General features: G+C 31.0%; 2 protein-coding genes across 2 annotated transcripts; one reads left to right on the top strand and one right to left on the bottom strand.

The window, feature by feature from the left end:
• The first annotated feature begins 66 nt into the window (after positions 1–66).
• LOC106301935 (peroxisomal (S)-2-hydroxy-acid oxidase GLO5) lies at positions 67–2,625 on the top strand. Its single transcript, XM_013738424.1, has 12 exons — positions 67–172; positions 371–523; positions 611–735; positions 802–848; positions 958–1,035; positions 1,116–1,240; positions 1,322–1,388; positions 1,464–1,526; positions 1,666–1,735; positions 1,820–1,920; positions 2,032–2,136; positions 2,285–2,625. The coding sequence occupies exons 2-12, from the start codon at positions 387–389 to the stop codon at positions 2,471–2,473; spliced, it is 1,107 nt and encodes a 368-aa protein (XP_013593878.1). The 5' UTR covers positions 67–172; positions 371–386; the 3' UTR covers positions 2,474–2,625.
• Positions 2,626–4,834: 2,209 nt separating this feature from the next.
• Positions 4,835–6,820, bottom strand: LOC106304727 (9-cis-epoxycarotenoid dioxygenase NCED2, chloroplastic). The gene has a single exon (XM_013741121.1). The coding sequence runs from the start codon at positions 6,729–6,731 to the stop codon at positions 4,980–4,982; it is 1,752 nt and encodes a 583-aa protein (XP_013596575.1). The 5' UTR covers positions 6,732–6,820; the 3' UTR covers positions 4,835–4,979.
• Between the last annotated feature and the right edge of the window lie 13,126 nt (positions 6,821–19,946).

Below are 19,946 nucleotides of genomic sequence, written 5' to 3'. Positions count from 1 at the left end.
TACTAAATGAAAACAGAGACGTACCTAATTTTGTGACTAACGAGATCTATATCAGGAATATTCAATCCACATTTATATTTTTTACTTTATTCTTCATATAGTTTTCTTCGCCACCTTCCTTCTCAAGAACACCAAGCCGCCCTCTCTCTCTCTTTCTCTCGGCGAACTCTCAGTAAGCTTATCTTGTTTATGATTTGTTTGTGAAAGATCTTCTGATTTTAGAATCTGTATCAGATTTTTTCTTGGTTTGATTTATGTGATCGCTTACTGTACTGTTGTTATAGTTGACTCAGCCCTCGTTCTTGTTGTAAATTCTCGAAATTGATTTTTGATGATGAAAACATGAAAGAGATGTTTTAATTCCACGCAGAAATTTATAAAAAAAAATGGAGATAACGAACGTGATGGAATACGAGAAGATCGCAAAGGAGAAACTACCAAAGATGGTTTATGATTACTATGCATCTGGTGCAGAGGATCAGTGGACTCTTCAGGAGAATCGTAACGCCTTCTCCAGGATTCTGTAAGGAGTCTTAATTTTTTTATTTTTAATTTGTTTTTAAAGTATATTAATTGGTTTGGTCGTGTGTTGATTATTAAAAAAAAACAGGTTTAGGCCTAGGATTCTGATCGATGTAAGCAAGATTGATGTGAGCACGACTGTTTTAGGGTTTAACATATCCATGCCAATCATGGTTGCTCCCACTGCTATGCAGAAAATGGCTCACCCTGATGGTATGTATGTTTTGTCTTAAATAATAAATTTTATGTGAAAAATGAAATGTCTTATTGTCCTTGCAGGCGAGCTTGCAACTGCTAGAGCTACTTCTGCTGCTGGAACAATCATGGTTTTGATTCTATCTCCTCCTCTATCACACACCTTACTGGATATTTTCTTGAAAGGCTCTCTGGTTTTGTTTTTAACTGGGAGAAGTATTGTTTTGATAATTTTTTCAGACATTATCTTCATGGGCTACGTGTAGTGTTGAGGAAGTTGCTTCCACCGGACCTGGGATTCGCTTTTTCCAACTCTATGTAAGTATGGACAAGACCTTTCATATACTTGTTATTTTCTATGTATCTGTTTTGGCTTGAGTTTGGCTGTATTGATTCAGGTCTATCAGGACAGAAACGTGGTTAGGCAGCTTGTGAAACGAGCTGAAGAAGCTGGTTTCAAAGCTATTGCTCTTACCGTTGATACCCCTAGGCTCGGACGCAGAGAATCCGACATCAAAAACAGGTGATGAAACTTTCTCCATCATCATATAAACTAATTTGTGAGATCTTCTGCTTCTTCTCCTGATGGATATTATCTTTCCAGATTTGCGCTTCCTAGAGGTCTGACCTTGAAGAATTTTGAAGGGTTGGATCTTGGGAAAATAGACAAGGTCAGTTGGGCTACAAATGATTCCAAAAGCTTAATACTTAGATTTTTGTTTTTTTGTTTCTCTTGATAATTGCAGACCAATGACTCAGGGCTAGCTTCATATGTTGCGGGTCAAGTTGATCAGTCACTTTGCTGGAAGGTTAGAAATATGTAAACAAGATTTGTTCAGTTGATAATTAACTACTTTTTATACAGAAACATAATAGTTTTTTTTTTTTTGCTAACAACAGAAACATAACAGTTTCTTGCTTATTTTCTCTGTTTTCTTCTTCTTATAGGATATAAAGTGGCTTCAGTCTATCACAAGCTTGCCAATTCTTGTAAAGGGTGTTATTACAGCTGAGGATGGTAACATTCTACATCAAACCTTTTTTTAACTATAAAATCTCATAAATTTAAGAACATTTTTGTGATCATTCCATGTTTTGGCAGCAAGAATCGCGGTTGAGTATGGAGCTGCAGGGATCATTGTTTCTAACCATGGAGCTCGTCAGCTCGATTATGTCCCTGCAACTATAATGGCTCTTGAAGAGGTTAACCTCTAACTGTTCTAATTAAAGCCTTCAGTTTCTTTTTTTTTTTTTATCATTCTTGTTTTATGGAAATTTGAATATGATTTGACTGAGCAAATTTCAAAATGGCAGGTGGTTAAAGCGGTGGAGGGTCGGTTGCCGGTGTTTCTTGACGGTGGAGTTCGCCGTGGAACAGATGTCTTTAAAGCATTAGCTCTTGGAGCTTCAGGTGTCTTTGTAAGTTCATTTCATCACACACTCTTTTAGCACTTGCAGTTTCCTCTCTTTTATCCTTTTTTTTCACATTTTGTCCCAATGTTTTTTGCACATCCCATTGCTATAGCATATGCCCACTTTTTGAAATAATTTTTACTTGTTCGATTAGGTTGGAAGGCCGAGCTTGTTCTCGCTTGCAGCGGACGGAGAGGCGGGAGTAAGGAAGATGCTGCAAATGCTAAGAGACGAGTTTGAGCTGACAATGGCACTTAGTGGCTGCCGTTCCCTGAGAGAGATCAGTCGGAACCACATCAAGACTGATTGGGACTTTCCTCATTACCTCCCGGCCAAGCTATAAGGGGAATCTTATTCACAAATACAATGAAAAGAGAGATTGTTTGAGTTTATGACCCAATATTGTGTTTCCAACTTTTATAATCGAAAACTTACATTTGAGTGAAGAAAAATAAATAAATATGAGAATTCAGACTGAATTCTTTTTGCACCTAACTTTTGTTTGGGCAAGCTTCTCTCAGTTGTCTGGTAGTAGAAAAGGGCGACTCTCAACACCTGATAGATTAGCTGATTCGTAATAGAATCTCAACGATTCAAACAATGGGAAGGGATACGAGAAAGCAATGACCGTTTGGTTTGCTTGTCAAACGGGTTAATGATCTTTGCACATGTAATCTTTAGTGGTTAGCCTAGTAGATTTTTGAAATAGAGATGCATTCATTGTAAAAATGTTTTTGAATCGAATAAATTTAACATTCATTAAAAAATAAAAAGCGACTCTCTCTAACTAATACTCCACTTTTTTGCACAGTAAGAGCGACATGTGTGAGAAGTAAGAGTGTTAGAGACTTTCGTCCTCTTTGATTTAGGAGATATTCTCATTGGGCTTTTTGACTTGTAAAGTTTTGGTAAAGAAGACTCAAACGGTCCGTCGGTCACCATGACTGAAGAAGACCCAGAGAAGTTTAGTAAGATTTTAGTAGAGAACTATATATACAAGTTGAGGCCACAACAAGTTTTTTCCATTTTATTTAAGCACACTTGCTATACATTATGTGCTGCCAAACAAAAATCCCTACATTTATGTAAATGGTGTCGTATGGAAGCGTTAGCACGAGCATTCTGCAGCCTTCCATCATTCTTAAGTCCCATAGGTTTGATCATATAGAATCTGATCCATCTTCTCATTGAGTGAAGGGTACGAAATCAATTCAATCAGATTGATTTTTGGTTTGTTTTTTTTTCTTTCGTTAGACACTTCAGTTCTGGACTAGCCTAACACTGATGATTGATCCCGCTAGATATTCTTACATATAGATAACCTGTTGAGAACACTAGCGACGAGGAAGAGACTTATAATAATCATGTAAAACAATCTAGCTAGTCTCCGACCCGAGGAGACTACAGGGTACAGGACCGAGATAGTTACTTCAAACATGGTTAGATTATTTTCACTAATGTAGTATCATTTTTTCTGGCTCGGCTATACTATCCAGCCTAGCCATTCACCGATATCAAATTCAAATGATTATAAACTTTGAATATCTGTATAAAGTAGAACAGTTATCATTTTTTTTTGCTTCAATAACAGTTTCGAGACGTTTCTAATTTGTATCTATATATGGAACGGAACAGAACTGATGAACTTAATATATGGTTGACCTTCACGACTATTTGTTTTGGATGACGACCATCGAAGAGATAACAACAATTTAATTTGGTCCAAATAATTTGGATGAAAACGAAAAATGTTACAACGTGGTTGCATTAACCATGCAACGTTTGTAAACAACATGAGGTCCATGACATCACCATCATACATTCATCTGACAATCCCACCGTTTGCATCCGTATATCTAGACATATATGTACGTACATACATACCGAGTTTACACTTACGCGCTTTTACAACATATTGACTGTATAATACCAACTATCTATTCATGATTCATAGGTGGGTTCACTTAATACAACGAATTTCTTGCCCATCATATATAATGTTCAAAATCTATGGATTATTTCAACAGTTCTTTGCTGGTTTCGGGTGTATTCTGTGTATATATACGTACGAGAAATCTACATTTGATTTTTTTTTTTTTTTGAAGATATCTACATTTGATTTTTAAGATCGTCATTTCTACTGTTTCGTCATTGCGCTAGTCATCTTTAATAGTGATATAAGTTTTTATATTCCTATTCATATAAGAGTCAACGCATGCATGAACGCAAATGATCATATTCAGGAACCATATAAATATTAGGAGTTTATATTACATAATATAAGATAAAGAAATTCTTATGTAAATGGATTAAATTTATATCACCAAACACGGCACTCCATCATCTAGCAACTTAACACTGCTATTCTGTTTATCATTTTCTTTATTATAATTTGAAAACGAGATTTAGTTCTTACAATTACTTAATAGAAGTTAACTATGATATGTATATACAGTATCATTAATTGCAGAATCTGTGACATCTCTGTCATTAAAAGAACAAATTAGTCTTTTTAATTTGGAGCAAAAAGAAAATATTAGTTTATATGTTACATAACAACGTTAAGTTTTAAAAGCCACCGAATTGCATATTCGCAGAGTAATTGCCATATCGCATATTAGCATCATCGGCGATGATTCATCGCATCACGTAAATGCAACCAATGTTTGTACTTTGTATGATGAAAATGCAGCTGGTTTTTCATTCTTGTTTCTTATGTTTATTTTGAATGTATCACGTCCAAACAAAAGGCAAATACAATCTATAACCATTCGTTATAAAACTGGTACAAATTGTTAGAATCTTAACCTATATCTACTTTTTAAAATCATTAACAAGTACAATAATTATTATGATTGATCCACGAGTTCACTTGAATCCACAAATGTACCATGAAACCCGTACGGTACTCTAGACGGTAGTTTAATCGTAGCTTCAAGCTTTAAATTAACGGCGTTAATAATCTGAAGTTCGGACGTCTCTTTCTCTTCGTCGTGGACGTGAGAGAATATGTAACCGTCATCTTCATTTTCTCCTCCCTTACCGTCAACGGTGCCACCGGGCAAGAAAAACGGTTCTCCTCCGTACTTCTCGCCGCCGTAAATGTACTTTTCGATTTCACCGGTGCAAAGATCAACCTTGGCGAAACCGCAAACTTTTGGCCAAGGATCAGCGATAGCCAGAAACGCGAACCGGGTTTTTCTACCTAACCGGTTTCGGTTAACCATACCGATTTCTAAATTCACATCGTCATCCAGCAACGCGCGTCGCGTGGCTTCACGCGTCCTGAGGTTTATCCTGATCTCAGTCAAGACGCTTCTCAAGCTCTCGTCTCTCTCGTTGAAGATAGAATCCGCCGGCGACATACACGACCCGATCACCACCACTTCCTCCGTCTCCGGCGATTCCCACGCGTTCCAGAGATGGAAACAGAATGTCTCCGGCGAATTCACCCAGATTACCTCGGAAGCCTCCGTCGCGTCTTTCGGCATTATCCCCAATCGCGAAACCTTTTCGCCGTCGAAAATCACCGGAGAGTTTCCGGCGATCATCTCCCCTAGCTTAAACACGACTTGCTGATCCGGAATCACCACGAAATTCTCCGTTATAGCGAAATCGTGAACCATCGTCGGAGTCTCGAGCGGGATCTCCAGCTCCGGTGATTTAACGCCGTCCGGCGAGAATCTGAAATATTTCAGGTAAGGCTTTTTAACGACGTCGTAGCTTAGCGCGTGGAGCTCCTTTGTAACCGGGTCGAGTTTCGGGTGGGCGATCATCGATGATTTTAACTGACCGTCGAAATCGTAACGCCCAACGGTTTGGAGGTCGCCGGTTTGAGTTATTTTTAATTGGTACGGTAAATCGTCTTCTGACATTGCTAAAAGCCGGTTATTGAAGTAAACCAAACCGGCGTTCGCTACCCCGACGCCGTTTTGATTGTTGACGAGGCCGCAAAGCCCACGTGCGTAAAAAAGCATCAGACGTGCGATTCCCGAGTGGCCGTGAAGCTCGCCGATTGCTTTCGGAAAAACCGGTCGACCCAATCGTTTTTCTTGAATTAATCTCTCGGTTTTAGTAAACCGGCATGCGTAGCTTGCTGAACCGTTGGTTATTTTAACTGCGTGAACCATTCCGTCTCCGTCGAACAAATGATGCCCAGCGATTGGCTCGAACATCGGATTTGCACCGTTACGGACATAAACTCCGTTAATGCAGTCAGGGATTGTTCCTTCAACGTCGAGACACTCTCGGACGGGAAATTCCGGCACCGGGAAATAATTCCCGGCGATTTGAATACGTGGATCAGCGGTTTTGGGAAGAGGAGTATCTTGCTCACGTGAGATCAACGCTCGCTCAGCCACATCGATCGCAATCGCCGCTGCTTTCTGGAAGATGTTTAGCCGGAGAGGATTATGCCGCGGTGGCGTCGCGGTGGTTCTGGGTGTGAATGAAGGCCGTTTCAAGGGTAATTCCGTTACGTCGATATGCACCGTGCATTTAATCTTCGGCTGTCTTTTGATGGGCCCAAAGCCTAAATCAGTATGGGCCTGAGGCCATGTTTGAGCACCACTCATCGACATTGTAAGCAGAGAAACCATCATGGTATTTTGAGACACTGACTGTATCTTGTTTCTGGTCTGAAGACTGAGAGCGAGAGGGAGAGAGAATAGAGAGAGGAGATGAATAGAAAGTTCGATGATAAGAAAAACCAAGAAAGAGAAACTATATATAGAGTTGGATAAGAGATAGAGACAGAGAGTAATACTAAATACTAAATAATTTGATGTATTTACAAGTACGTTTAGAAAATGATATTTTTTTTTTTGGTAGGACGTTTAGAAAATGATATAAACCAGCCTTGTATTACATGAAAACCCATAGAAAACATATTAATACTAAATAATTTTGATGCATTATGGTTAAAAGCGGGAAGTCATTAAGACAAATTTTCTTATTAGGAAACAAATCTTTTTGATATCATATTAAGAAAAGAATATTTTTTCTTCGAAAATTCATTGCATTGTGTCAGATTTCTTTATTTATTAAATAACATCAAAAGTAAATTAAAAATATTTAAAAATTTTAAAACAGTAAATTACATATCGAATATCAAATTTTGCTCGTGAAATAAAGTGTTGTTGTCCAAAAGAAATCAAGTAAGGTATTAAGAGATTTTTTCTATAAAACTTTTGATTGCTAAACATATTGCACATCTCTTACTAAATGATTTTTGTCTTATATATTTAATAATAATAAACCTTTAGATTGATTTAAAAATTTAGTTTAAATACTCTTAGTTTCCCGATATCCTTCACATATGCCAATAAATACATTAAATCAACTTGTTGATACAGTAAAAATATGTATTATATAAGAAATTATAACTAAATAATAAGCCACTATAAAATATAAATAGAACCAAAAAACCATTAAGGCATTTTTAACAATAGTGTTGTTATACATTAGTAGTAGGCCTGGGACGGATCGGGTATCCGAGCAATTTTAAGGTATCCGGATCCAGATCCTTATCCGGCGGATCCATAATTTTACTATCCTTATCCGGATCCAGGGTTCTCGGATATCCGGGTGTCGGATATCCTCCTAAAAATTGTAATATCCGGCGGATATCCGGATCCGGATTTGGATCCTTAAAATAAATAAAAAATAATATTAATATATATATATATATATATAAAATATTAACAATAATTTAAAATATATATATATAATGTCTTTAATTATTTCTATGTATAATATTACAAAATTTACATAAAATTTATATATATTATTATAAAAATGAAAATATATTAAATAAAATTAATTTTTATATATAGATATTACTATTTTTGAAATATTTATTAATAAAACTTACCGATCCGGATATCCGGACTTAAAAATTAAGATATCCGGATCCGGCTTTGACGGATCCAACATTTTACTATCCGGATCCGGATTCGGCCCCTCCGGATATCCGGATTTTCGGATCGAATCCGGATCTCGGATAAAAGTCTCAGACCTAATTAGTAGTAGTAATGAAAAAATAAATTTTGTTCATTAACGATTTTGGCGTCATTCAAAAACTTTAATACATCGATAAAATATAATTCAATCTGAATTTGAATTGATTTGATTTTTAATAAATTTTAGCTATTTTAGGTGAGTTTGAGAATTTGGTTTCTGTTAAACCATTTTAAAATCTTATCTTAAATTACGAGGTTTTAATTTTTATTTTAATAATCAAGAAAATTCCTTTTAAACACTACAAATGCTTAAAACCTCTAAAATCTAAAGTTTAAATTTTATTCAATAATAGTACATTTTATAATTTTTATTAAATAACAAAGTCAATAACATTAAATTTAAAAATATTTTTTAAACTCACGTTTGAATAATAATGAATTTATCATTTTAATGTAAATCACATCAAAATCCTAGTTGAATAGTTTCTTCCGATTTAACATATGTAACCAAATAATTTTCAAAACATCGAAGGAATTTAGTAGTTTCTGCTTGTATTGACGATTAAACAAATTTCAGTTTCGCACAATCCGATAATATGGTGCATGTACTAGTTTTTTTTTTCATATCCAGCCACCAAATCCCTTTTCAAAAAACCTATAATAATACTCACCCCTCTAGAAGAGGTTCCCATTCTACTCTCATCATTCTTTTGATCTTTTCTTATTCATGTAGATCAATTTTCTCACTAAGAAAAATGTATTTTTTTCAAAAAAAAAAAAAAAATTTTGAAAAATACAGGGCATTTGCATTTCGGAAAAAATATTATTTTAGAATATGAGAAGATATAGTTTCAACAAACATTTCTTTTTTTTTTGTCACGAGTTTCAACAAACATTTCAAGAATACGAAAAATTTGTTATAAATAAAACTGACTTATTTTTAATGAAACATAAATTAAATCTCTCGAGGAGTGAACTAGAAGAAAGTCCACTTATGCATGGAGTCATGGACGAAGATACCACGTGATTTATCACTAAAGCCACACGTGTAGTCATCAAAATAATTAAAACAGGTTATTTGATTTGGTTACATAAGGAGTAATAAACATAATTAAAAGTTTTGCATCGGACGTGTTTATTTATTGTTAGTTGGTTTCCAGTTAAAATTACATGAGCATCTATATTAATGTAATTATTATTTAGATATTTAATATTATTTGTATTCATCGTGTAAAAATAACTCATTTACCCCTTATTTAAAAGGTTATCTATTTTATACAAAATACAAAATTCGTATCATCCCATCCAAACCAGCAAAATATGTTACTATAAAACAGAGCAAGTTATAATTGATGTTTGGCACATTGATCCACCAAAATTCGGTAAAAGTATATACACAGATTATAAAACGGCTTACCCTGCTCTTTTGTTCTCTAGATAAAGCTTCTAAATTTTCTAGAAATTAAGTATATTAATAACAGTGTTCTAAAAATCGGAATAGGCCGCGCCTAGGCGCTCGCCTAGTTGGTAAATCAGGTATGAACGAAACGATCTTTTTTCAAACCAATTTATTAAAAAATGGTCTAAACATTCAAAAAAGTCTGCCTACGCACCCGCTGAAACGACAATTCTTTGTAAAGGGCCTAGCCACCGCCTAGCAATTTTTAGAACATTGATTAATAATGTCATCTGATTACAATCTTACAAGCGTATCTGCGAAAAAAGAGGTCAAGATTTGATGTTATAGTGTGTTCACATTCCATGCACACGAAGATGATGAGACTTACGGATTGTAGTTGTACCATCAAACCAGACGAGATGAAAACCCAATTTGGTAATTGATTTATGTGTAACCTAGGACCAAAACTTAGCATTAATTATATACCAGACACTGTAGGGGTTGATTGGCAATAGCTCTGGATACGTGGACAACCATTTTTATTTATAAAGCTAATTTATAAAGCAATCATACTTTAACTTTAAAAATAAATCTAGATCAGAAAAATTAGAAAAGGAAATATGGTAACTCTAGTTTTTATTTAGAGCTTTCAATGTTTTTTTTGAAAATATTTATACAACAAAACAAATTAAAGCCACATCTAAAATGATCACATACCAACCAATCACACTCGTAGTAGTACTGACACATCTTGATTTTATTTGAGTTAATGTCACTTTTCACTAGGCTGTTATATGTTTCAAAATTTAGGACTAGTTCTTTATATGTTTTGAATTTCATATCATATTATTTGGTTTTCTATCAAACTTTTATATATTTTCAGACATTTATTTATTTTATTAATTATTATTTTTCTACATTTATTTAGGTAGGTGGTATATTAGCTTATTAGAGATGCTAATTTGCAAAAGTTTGTCAAAACACACATTATAGCAAAAATATAAATAAATCTATTTTTTCTTGCAGTACTTAATCAATATATAGCGTGATATCATCTAAAACAAAAAGATGTTTCATCAACTAATATAACATGCTATTTAAACGAAAAAATACAGAACAGTTAATGGTCAAACTTATTTACGAATGCTGTTTTTGCAAATGACTAGCCAACATATATATATAGGAATTTTTAGCAAAAAATAAAACATATATATAGGACTTTCTAGTATATCATTACCATCAAACCAAAAATCTTATAAAAATATCGGTTTTCAAAAACATTTCACGATTTGAAAAAATATAGAAGCTCATCGTCGTTGTTATTTTTAATCAACATTGTCGTTTATTATTTCTCAAAAAAAAAAACTTTTCATTTATGCTAAATCAAACTTGCTCACTTTTATAGGTTAAAACTGATAAAACTGTATGTATAAAGTGATTTTCTAGACCTAAAAAAATTAAGAGTGATAGTCATTTTGAAATTATGCCTAAATCGGTTATTCTTGCGAGTTCTCATTTTTATGGTAATTTTAAAATTTATTTTTCTAACGTTTACTCTGATATTTTTCATCTGATGAGACGATCATGCATTCATATTTTTTTTTTTTTATATAAAAGGCTTTCACATTCATATTTGTTAATATACTATGTTCCTTTTCTTAAATAATTGAAAATATAGAACTAATCTACATTCATGAATGTCGTCTCTAAGTCTTAGTGAAAACCTTGCATTATGTCATAAAACTCTAGAGCATCATCAGATTTTGACTAGATAAATGCAACAAAAGTGAGTCAAAGTAGGCAGAAACAAGATAATTGCTAGCTAGTCGTACAAAGTTTATGAATGCTGCTAGCTAGATCCAATGTTGTTAATACGTGTCGTGAATCTTAAATAAACAAGTATTTTAAAAACGTTGAGGTGGTAAGTTATATAAATTAAATAATGAATTTGGTTAGGCCAAGAGAAAATAAGGTTTTTTTAACCTGTCAATTTTTAGACTTTATTATCTACCTATTGAGATAAAGATGAGTAGAAAGCATTTTGATTGGTAAGATCAAAAACAAATTGGAGAGTGGTTAATAATAGAATTAAGGCAGGTAAGATATAAGCAAATCCCATAATAAATACATGCTTGTTATGGTTTGACTATCCTAGGCTCCTAGCCATTATCAACCTTTGATCATGACCATGCTGTTACATCACTGGCAAACTCATTCACACTGGCGCAAATTCAAAGACCATTGCCCTAGAAAGTAAGTCCTTTTGATTGCTAATTATAAGTTTTCGATCTAGAAGATCAATATTGAAATATATAATTTCAGTGTGGACTAACAAATGACAATCGTTGAAATATATTTCCTCCGATTCAGTATCGTTTTAGCTTTTAAAATTTGTTTTTCGTTTTACATTTTCAAAACAAATATAAATATTTTTCCAGTTTTTATTTTTACTTTAAATTTACAAAATCATACAAAATAATGTAAACAGGGGTAATTTGTTTTTAGTCATATTTTTAATTTGTGTGAAAAAATTTTAAACGGCACTTATAATAAAAAAGAGAGAGTATAAGTTCGTTGATTAACAAGAGATAACCATTACAACCATTGAAATGGATAATACAATTTTAAAAAATATAACTTCTGATTATCTTTCCAACGTTTTGAACCAACGACTTTTGGTCACAGAAAATAAATTTGTTAGCCAACTTATTTTTTGAAAAATTAGTTTTAGTATTTTCTTAAGAAAACAGCATTGCATAATTTGCTTTTTTAGCATTGCATCGCATGATTTCTTTTTGCTTCTAAAATAGGAGTTTGTAAAATTTCACCTTAAGGGCCAATAATTTTTTCTATCCAAAGATAAAACTGTCTACCCTTTCAAATTCCACAAATGAAATACACTCTTTAGACGATTAAGAGTATAACATATATGTACAAAAACAAAACATCACATATATACAGTAGAATTTCTATAAATTAATATTCGATAAATTAATATATACTAAAAATTTGGACTATATACTTCTGTGTCTTCCTACATATTAAATACTTTGGTACGTAACTTTCACATGAAAGAAGTTTAGAGGCAAAAAAAGTAATGTTTCTCTGTAGTACTAAGTGCGTTCCTCCCGGGGTCGACTGGATCAGCCGATAGGGTTTATCTAAAAAAAAAAAAAAAAAAGAAGGTTTCACTGTATTTAACAAAGACGAAAGGTACTTGAGAATTGATGATGGCTTGAAATATCCACCGACCTAGTCAAAAAAGAAAACTTTTCCATACTTGTAGGGGCCCTGAAAAATATAGTATAACTAAAGGATGACAACTGGGGATCCATATTCTTGATTTAGTTAGGTTGCATTTAGTCATTATAGTCATTTGTCATATTAAATTCATTAGTCTTTTTTTTTTTTTGTCACAAAAAATTCATTATTCTATCGCTTAAAATATACGCAGAGTTATCCCTACTCAAAATGACAATGTGAATTCCATTACTAACTTTTAAATGCTACAGTTGTTATTACACCAGATAAATGATTCAATTCTATATTTCTGTGGGTACACGTGCATCAGATTTATTTGTTTCTCTTATATTTAAGTGATTGATCCAATCATCAGGGATATGGATCCACGACGGACAATTCATTTTCAAACACATTTGCAAGTGAAGATCTTACGAACCATCTGCAAAAGATCACATCCTTTTTGATCAAATTGTTATTTGCAATTTTTAGTTTTGAACATTGCTTTTTCCAGTTATCATTATGTCAAATTGTCGTAAGAATAGTGGAGATCTTGTTGACTAAAGAACCGACTTGTGTGGTTGAAACACTACAAAAAAAAATAATATGTTAAAATAACTAAATCTGTAATAAAGTTTTAGGGAGAAAAGTTATTATTACAATTCCATGACAAAATGTCGTATGGTTGTAATAATATAGTAAGACACATTATACACGCATGCACGCATATATCTACACATTGGTAGGTATATCTGCATTTATATATGCGCACAAATATAAGATAATAATTAACGAATACCATGATACGACTGTCAAAACTAAGAACATCATTAACGTGTAGCTCTTTGAGAATTTTTTACCAATTTATATAATTATATTGTAAATTGAGTTTTGGATTGTACGTAGTACTGTAATCAGAAATAGTTAATCAGAAATATTTTCTTACGCATAAAATGTTTTTGATTGGTGTATGTGTATAGATGTTTTGTTCGATTAAGATTTATATGAATATATCTAAAATGTACAATAGGATTTTTTTTTCTATCTATTTTAGATTTTAGATCTATTTGCCAGGTAATTGTTGGTTTTAATTGTACATCTCTAGTTTTTTTTTTTGTGAAACACATCTCTAGTATAACCCGATAATTAAGATTTCAAAATTGTGATTTCATTCTCTAATCATTTAACATATCCATCAAAGCTTTACAATTTCTATTTTAATAAAGCAACTAGATTTCGATCCGCGCAACCGTGCGGATTTTTGTTTTCATTTATTTTTATATAAATATTTTGTTTTCAATTCTAAATTGGTATTTATTATAATATATATGTGTCTATAAATTTTTAAAACATAATAAGTTTACTGTATATTTTTTCATTGAATAGATTGTTTCAAACTTTCACATGTATTTGTATCTTCTTCTATATATATATTTTCGGTTATTATTTCATTATTACAATCATAACTATATATATAAAGATTAATAAAATATTTTTTTATTGTCATATTCAAAGATATTGTAACATTTCACAAATTTAGAAAGTTTTAAAAAAATTAAACTTTTCGCTTCATAGATTTATATTATCGAGTAAATAATTAAATATTTAGTTTTTGTTTAATTTTTAAAATAAACTATATAATTTAAAATTTGTTTTCATTGGTTTAAGGTACTAAAGATTAATCATTGTTAGATAATATGATTTTTGTTATTTAAATTTTTTTTTCTATAATTTTAAAAGTTAACATCGACAAATATTTAAATATTTAGCATATAGAGGTATAGTATTACAACATTAAATATCTCCAAGATATTGACTTATATTTATTAGTTAACGTAATATTCATAAATAAAAGTAAATTAACTAAAAATTGTTTGTCAAAAAAAAAAATTAACTAAAAATTGACATATGTTGATTTAGTCTCTCAAAAAATAGGAGATTTTTTTCAAATCCGTTCTTAAATTCTCTCTTCTTTTTCCATATCTCTTTTTTATTTTATAATTTTTAATATTTTTAATTTTAAAATACTCTGCCAGAAATTTGCACTGCAGAGTGCAGACGCTCTAACTGCCTATATATGGGGAGAAAGTGTCCGTGTGTTCCTAAATGAAAAATATATGGTACTTAAACATTCTTTTGTTCAAACAACTATGAAATTAAGTTATAATTTATAAATGGCGTTTAAATAAAATATTTTTGTGGCAAAATAGATGATGTTCTCGTTGTCCTAGATAAAATTTAACGTATTTTAAACTTGTGACTAACTACAAAATAATACTCTTTCCGTTTCAGTTTAATTATCATTGTAGAGTAAATTTTTCGTTTCAAAATAAGTGTCGTTTTAAAATTTCAATGCAAAATTTATTAACAATATAGTTTATTTTTTTATTGGTTAAAGAATAGTTAGGTGTATTGAGCAGAAAATGGAGGAGGAAAGAGGCCCTGGCGAACCGTCATAATTAGTGAACAAGTGTAAGCTTCGCGGTAATGATGTTTTTATTTTGAAAATATGCAGAATTAAATTTTTTTTCTTAGTTTGTGTGCATAAATCTAAAATGACAATTAAAATGAAACAGAAAATTTTTTTTTTGATTGAACTGGTTTTTCAATGATAGTTTTATGTAACCAAAACAAATTGTATAAAGTTTTATATTATCTAATCATTGCGCAAAAACCTTAAGCGCCACTTATATTAAAAAGATGAAATATATAATAGCAAAGTTTGTCTAAACATATGTAAAAAACAAATTAAAGCACAAATGAGACAACCAATTTACGTAACGAAACTGAATACAATAAATCCAAAGAGATAAATCAATACTTCCTCCGTATTATTTTAAATGGTGTTCAAAGAAATATTTTTTTTTATAAAATAATTGATGTTCTCACTATTCTAGATATAATTTAATATCATTTAAATTTTGTGACCAGTTACAAAATAATATTTTTTATTGGTTGAACTAATTTCATTTAATGATATTTTTATGTAACCAATATAAATTGTATAAAAATTTGTATTTTCTTAATCTATGTGCAAAAACCTTAAATATCACTTGTATCGAAACAAAGAGGGTAGTATAGTGTATTTTGTGTGTGCATATAGTATACTGCATACATATGAACTTTAATTAATACCTTAAACTCAATGGATCCGCAAATCCAAGTTCAAATGAAGACTCTACGCTACTGCGCAAGTGTGATTTGTCGAGATATATCAAAAAGAACAAAAAAAGATATATATAATTCATATTGGCAACTGTATATTTTAGATTTTGACTAAATTGAAAACTTCTAAAATTTGACGCACTACTTTAATTCCAGACTATTCCAAACTTCAGTCGTAAACAAGTACGTAAATCCGAGATCCCCTGTTAATTGAGACACGTTACAATTTTTTTTTGTAGACACACGTCATCACTACAATGATTATTAGAATCTTCTGAAAATAGGTTGATCCATCTAATTATATAATAAATTTTTTATTAAACTAACTATAAATTAATTAGTAATTTTTTTATTATTTCTTTAAATAAAAAATAAAGAATTGCTTAATGTGGCTAAAATATATATGACAATTAATAATTTTGAATAATAAAAATTTGATAAAATTAGTATATCTTCTATCATATTTATTTAATTTTAAACTATTAAAATAAATTAAATAACCAGATTAACTATATAATAAAATTTTATATTTTTCTGTATATGCTATATTTTGAATTTTTAAAATGACTATAAATTACTAAAAGTGTTAAAATTCTCACATTCAAACTTTGTGATCCATAGTTTAAAATTTTTTTTAATGACAAGATACAAATGATTACAAAATTATATAAATAAAAAAGTCTAATTTAATTAATATTAAGATTAAAAGATATATATATATATATATATATATATATAATTTTTAAATTAAACTATAAATCATATAAAATACATAAATATTTTAATTTTGAAATTTACTTTGAACAATTTATTTTGATAAAAACTTTGAACAAACATTGACAAACTTCATTTTAAAAAAAATATAAATTACTAAAACTATTAATTCCACAATAAAAATTTTGTTATCAGTAATTTAATTTTTTTGCTATAAAAGATACAAATGATAAAAAAACCATATGGGTAGAAATCATCATTTAATAGACATTAATATTTAAAATATAATATATATGTTAATATCATTTAAATTAATTATATATCCTATCAAATAGAAAAAATATTATTTGGATTAATAAAATTTATTTATATGTTCGCACCAATTCGATTATATATGTAATAGTTACTGAATTTTTAATTTATTCAATTTATATTTATTATTTCATAATATATAAAAAAATATAAAACCTAAAATAATTTATATATATAATGTTCATCCCGCGCAAGGCGCAGATCTTAACCTAGTAATTTTCTAAAGTAGTAACTATTGAGAAATTTCCTAAGATAGTCATTTTTAAGTTTTTGTCACAAAAATAGCCCTCAATGAAGAAAATGATCATAATAAGTTTTATTAAATGGTAAAAATATATTTTTACCTTAGGGTTAACTAATATAGACTTATGGTTTAGAGTTAAGGGGTGGGGTTTTGGGGATATGGTTTCAAATTTTTAAAAATAAAAAATAATTATTAAAATTTTCAAAATAAAAATGGACTATTTTGATCATTTTCTTTCTTGAGTACTATTTTTATGACAAAAACTTAAATATAGCTATCTGAAAGAATTGCCCATAAATAAATAATAGGCTCTTTTTTGGTATTTCTGAAAAATGGATGAGTTAGACTTTGTCGGAATGAAAGTCAAATGAAAATAACTTTTTTTTTTTATGAAAAAAATATAGAAAAAAAATATTGCACATACTCCTTTAATATTTTATAACTATATGGACCTATGCTCAGTCAAACACTAGTTTGTATATGTATAGAATTTGAAGAAAACATATAATTTGAAAAAGCATATATATAATTTGTATGCATGCATGTATATATTTTATGTTTTCCAATTTTTTCTCTTTAATTAAAATGTGATATCTAAATATTTATAAATGTTACGTTAAATATATTCGACATATATAATTTAAATAACATATACATCTAACAAATGAAAGTATACTAACTAATATTTTAAACGCACGTTGTTCTACGGTATTTAACTCGTCATATCGTTCTCATATTCTTTATTTTCTGATTTCAGTGAAAGCAAGGAAAGCCTATTTATGAAAAGAACAGGTACAATGAATTTGATAGGTTTTTGTGGTACATCTATAGAGTTTGAATATCTAAGTCGTGTTTCTTTCGTATCAACTAAATGCTTACTGAAAGAAGTTTCGCCAATGAATGAAAAATAATCAGATTATCTCTATTTTAAGTATGAAAATTAAAGTATGGTCGTCTTATAAGTGAATTATGACAATAAACATTCTATCTTAGAACTCAAAAGTTTGGCTAAAAACCACCATCATTGACTTAAAAACTAAAGTTCCAAATCGAGTATTAGATCATGGGATTTTGTGTGTGCCTTCACGCAAATAAATTAAGCTTTGTAGTTTGAGAGGTCTTACATTTTGAATTTATGTTATTAGATATACTTTTCTATGAGTGATTTGTTTAGTTTTTCAAAAAATAGATGTAATTTTTTTTTTTTTGAACTTTTGATATGTAGATTAATTTTTATTGCAATAAGTTAAAAAATGAATCACTGGCGATTTGTTAGTTATAAATTTATATTGCAAGAATTTTTTGGACGACATCTATTTGCAAGAATTTAATATCGCCAATGATTGTATTTTCATAGTCTTTTTAATGAATAGAAAACTATATAAAATGTTTCTATTACCATTCTTGTGCATTATTATATTATTACTCATCAGAAATTGAAATTTGAATTCAGTGAAAATTTAGGCTACGCAATTAACTCTTATGGAGTAGTGCAGTCTTACTTTTTATACCCTAGAACATATATTCACGTAAATTATGACACGAAGAGCATAAACCACTATAACACGAATTCCGGTTTTGTGAAGTATTTTTTTTTTTAAGTTGTGAATTTTGTAGTTATCAAAGGAAAAACTGGGAATTGAATAGGCCCATATTAGACCCATTAGAGTGTGCTACGTTTATTTATTTTCGACGGTTCATAAATTTCATCAGCGAGGCCTCTTTATATGACTAAACCAACCCAAAAAACGAAATGTAAACCGAACATACTTCGGCCAGTCCAATCAAGAACAACAAAATAAAAGAAAAAAAAAATGGCGGGAGAACAGAAGATCAGACTCTCAAAAAAAATTTAATCTTCTTCTTTTTGAGGATTGTGGAAGAAAATTTCCCATTGTGTAATTCGTTTAAATATATATACAGAGTAAATGTTAGAAAAAGTGGGTGAAGAATGCTTAGAAAGCAAGAAAATTGTATTACATATCTGAGTATTACTCTTGTCTCCGTACAGATAATCTCGATCGATCAAACTTTCTGTTTTCTTTTTTCAAATCAGCCGGTTTTATTGGGAATTTCAGCTGCAAGCAGGGGTGGACACACGTACAACACGTAGTTGTGGCAAGGTGTGTGCAGTGCAGGTAAATTGGACCAATCAGCTATTAACTTTCTCTCTCTCTCGGGCAAAGAAACAAACGTGTTTTGAGTTTTCCCCGGCGTCTAGCGGCGCATGCACGCGTGTCGACGCAGGAGGTTCTCGTCTCGGGTTAAGCTTCCTCATTTTGCTGCCTTCCGTCCGTCATGCTCCCCTTCGATATATGCGCAAGGATTTGGGCTAGGGTTTGGCTCTAGTGAGTGCTCGCTGCATAGGAGATGCGACTCCGGCGGTTTTTCAGCTTTCTCTGGGACTTTGGGGAGGCCGTGGAGGGCAATTGCAGTCGGCGTTTTGGGTTAAGGATTATATGTCTCATACAAAATGTATTTCTATATCCGTCCCGGGCTGCAAGAATCATAAAACAAAACCAAGATCATGCAAAGATTATGAAGTGAGAATATGGTGGATATGTGAAGTGAGCATAAAAAAGAAGCTACCTGTTGGAAGAGCTTAGTGATTAAACGAGTATGGCTTAAGACTTGAGCTCTGGTTATAGTCCATACTGATTCTGTCAAAAAAACGAAACTTCGATACCATGTGTATAAGATTCATAAAAGCCCAATAAATGTGCACGGTTCAGTCCGAAAGTGATAAACCCATAACTTTTTGGTATTTGGTGGGAGACCGGGA

This window comes from Brassica oleracea, chromosome C7 (assembly GCF_000695525.1).
Source record: "Brassica oleracea var. oleracea cultivar TO1000 chromosome C7, BOL, whole genome shotgun sequence".
Lineage (NCBI taxonomy): Eukaryota > Viridiplantae > Streptophyta > Magnoliopsida > Brassicales > Brassicaceae > Brassica > Brassica oleracea.
Note: the sequence above shows the minus strand (reverse complement) of the source record. Positions and strands in the feature narration are given on the sequence as shown.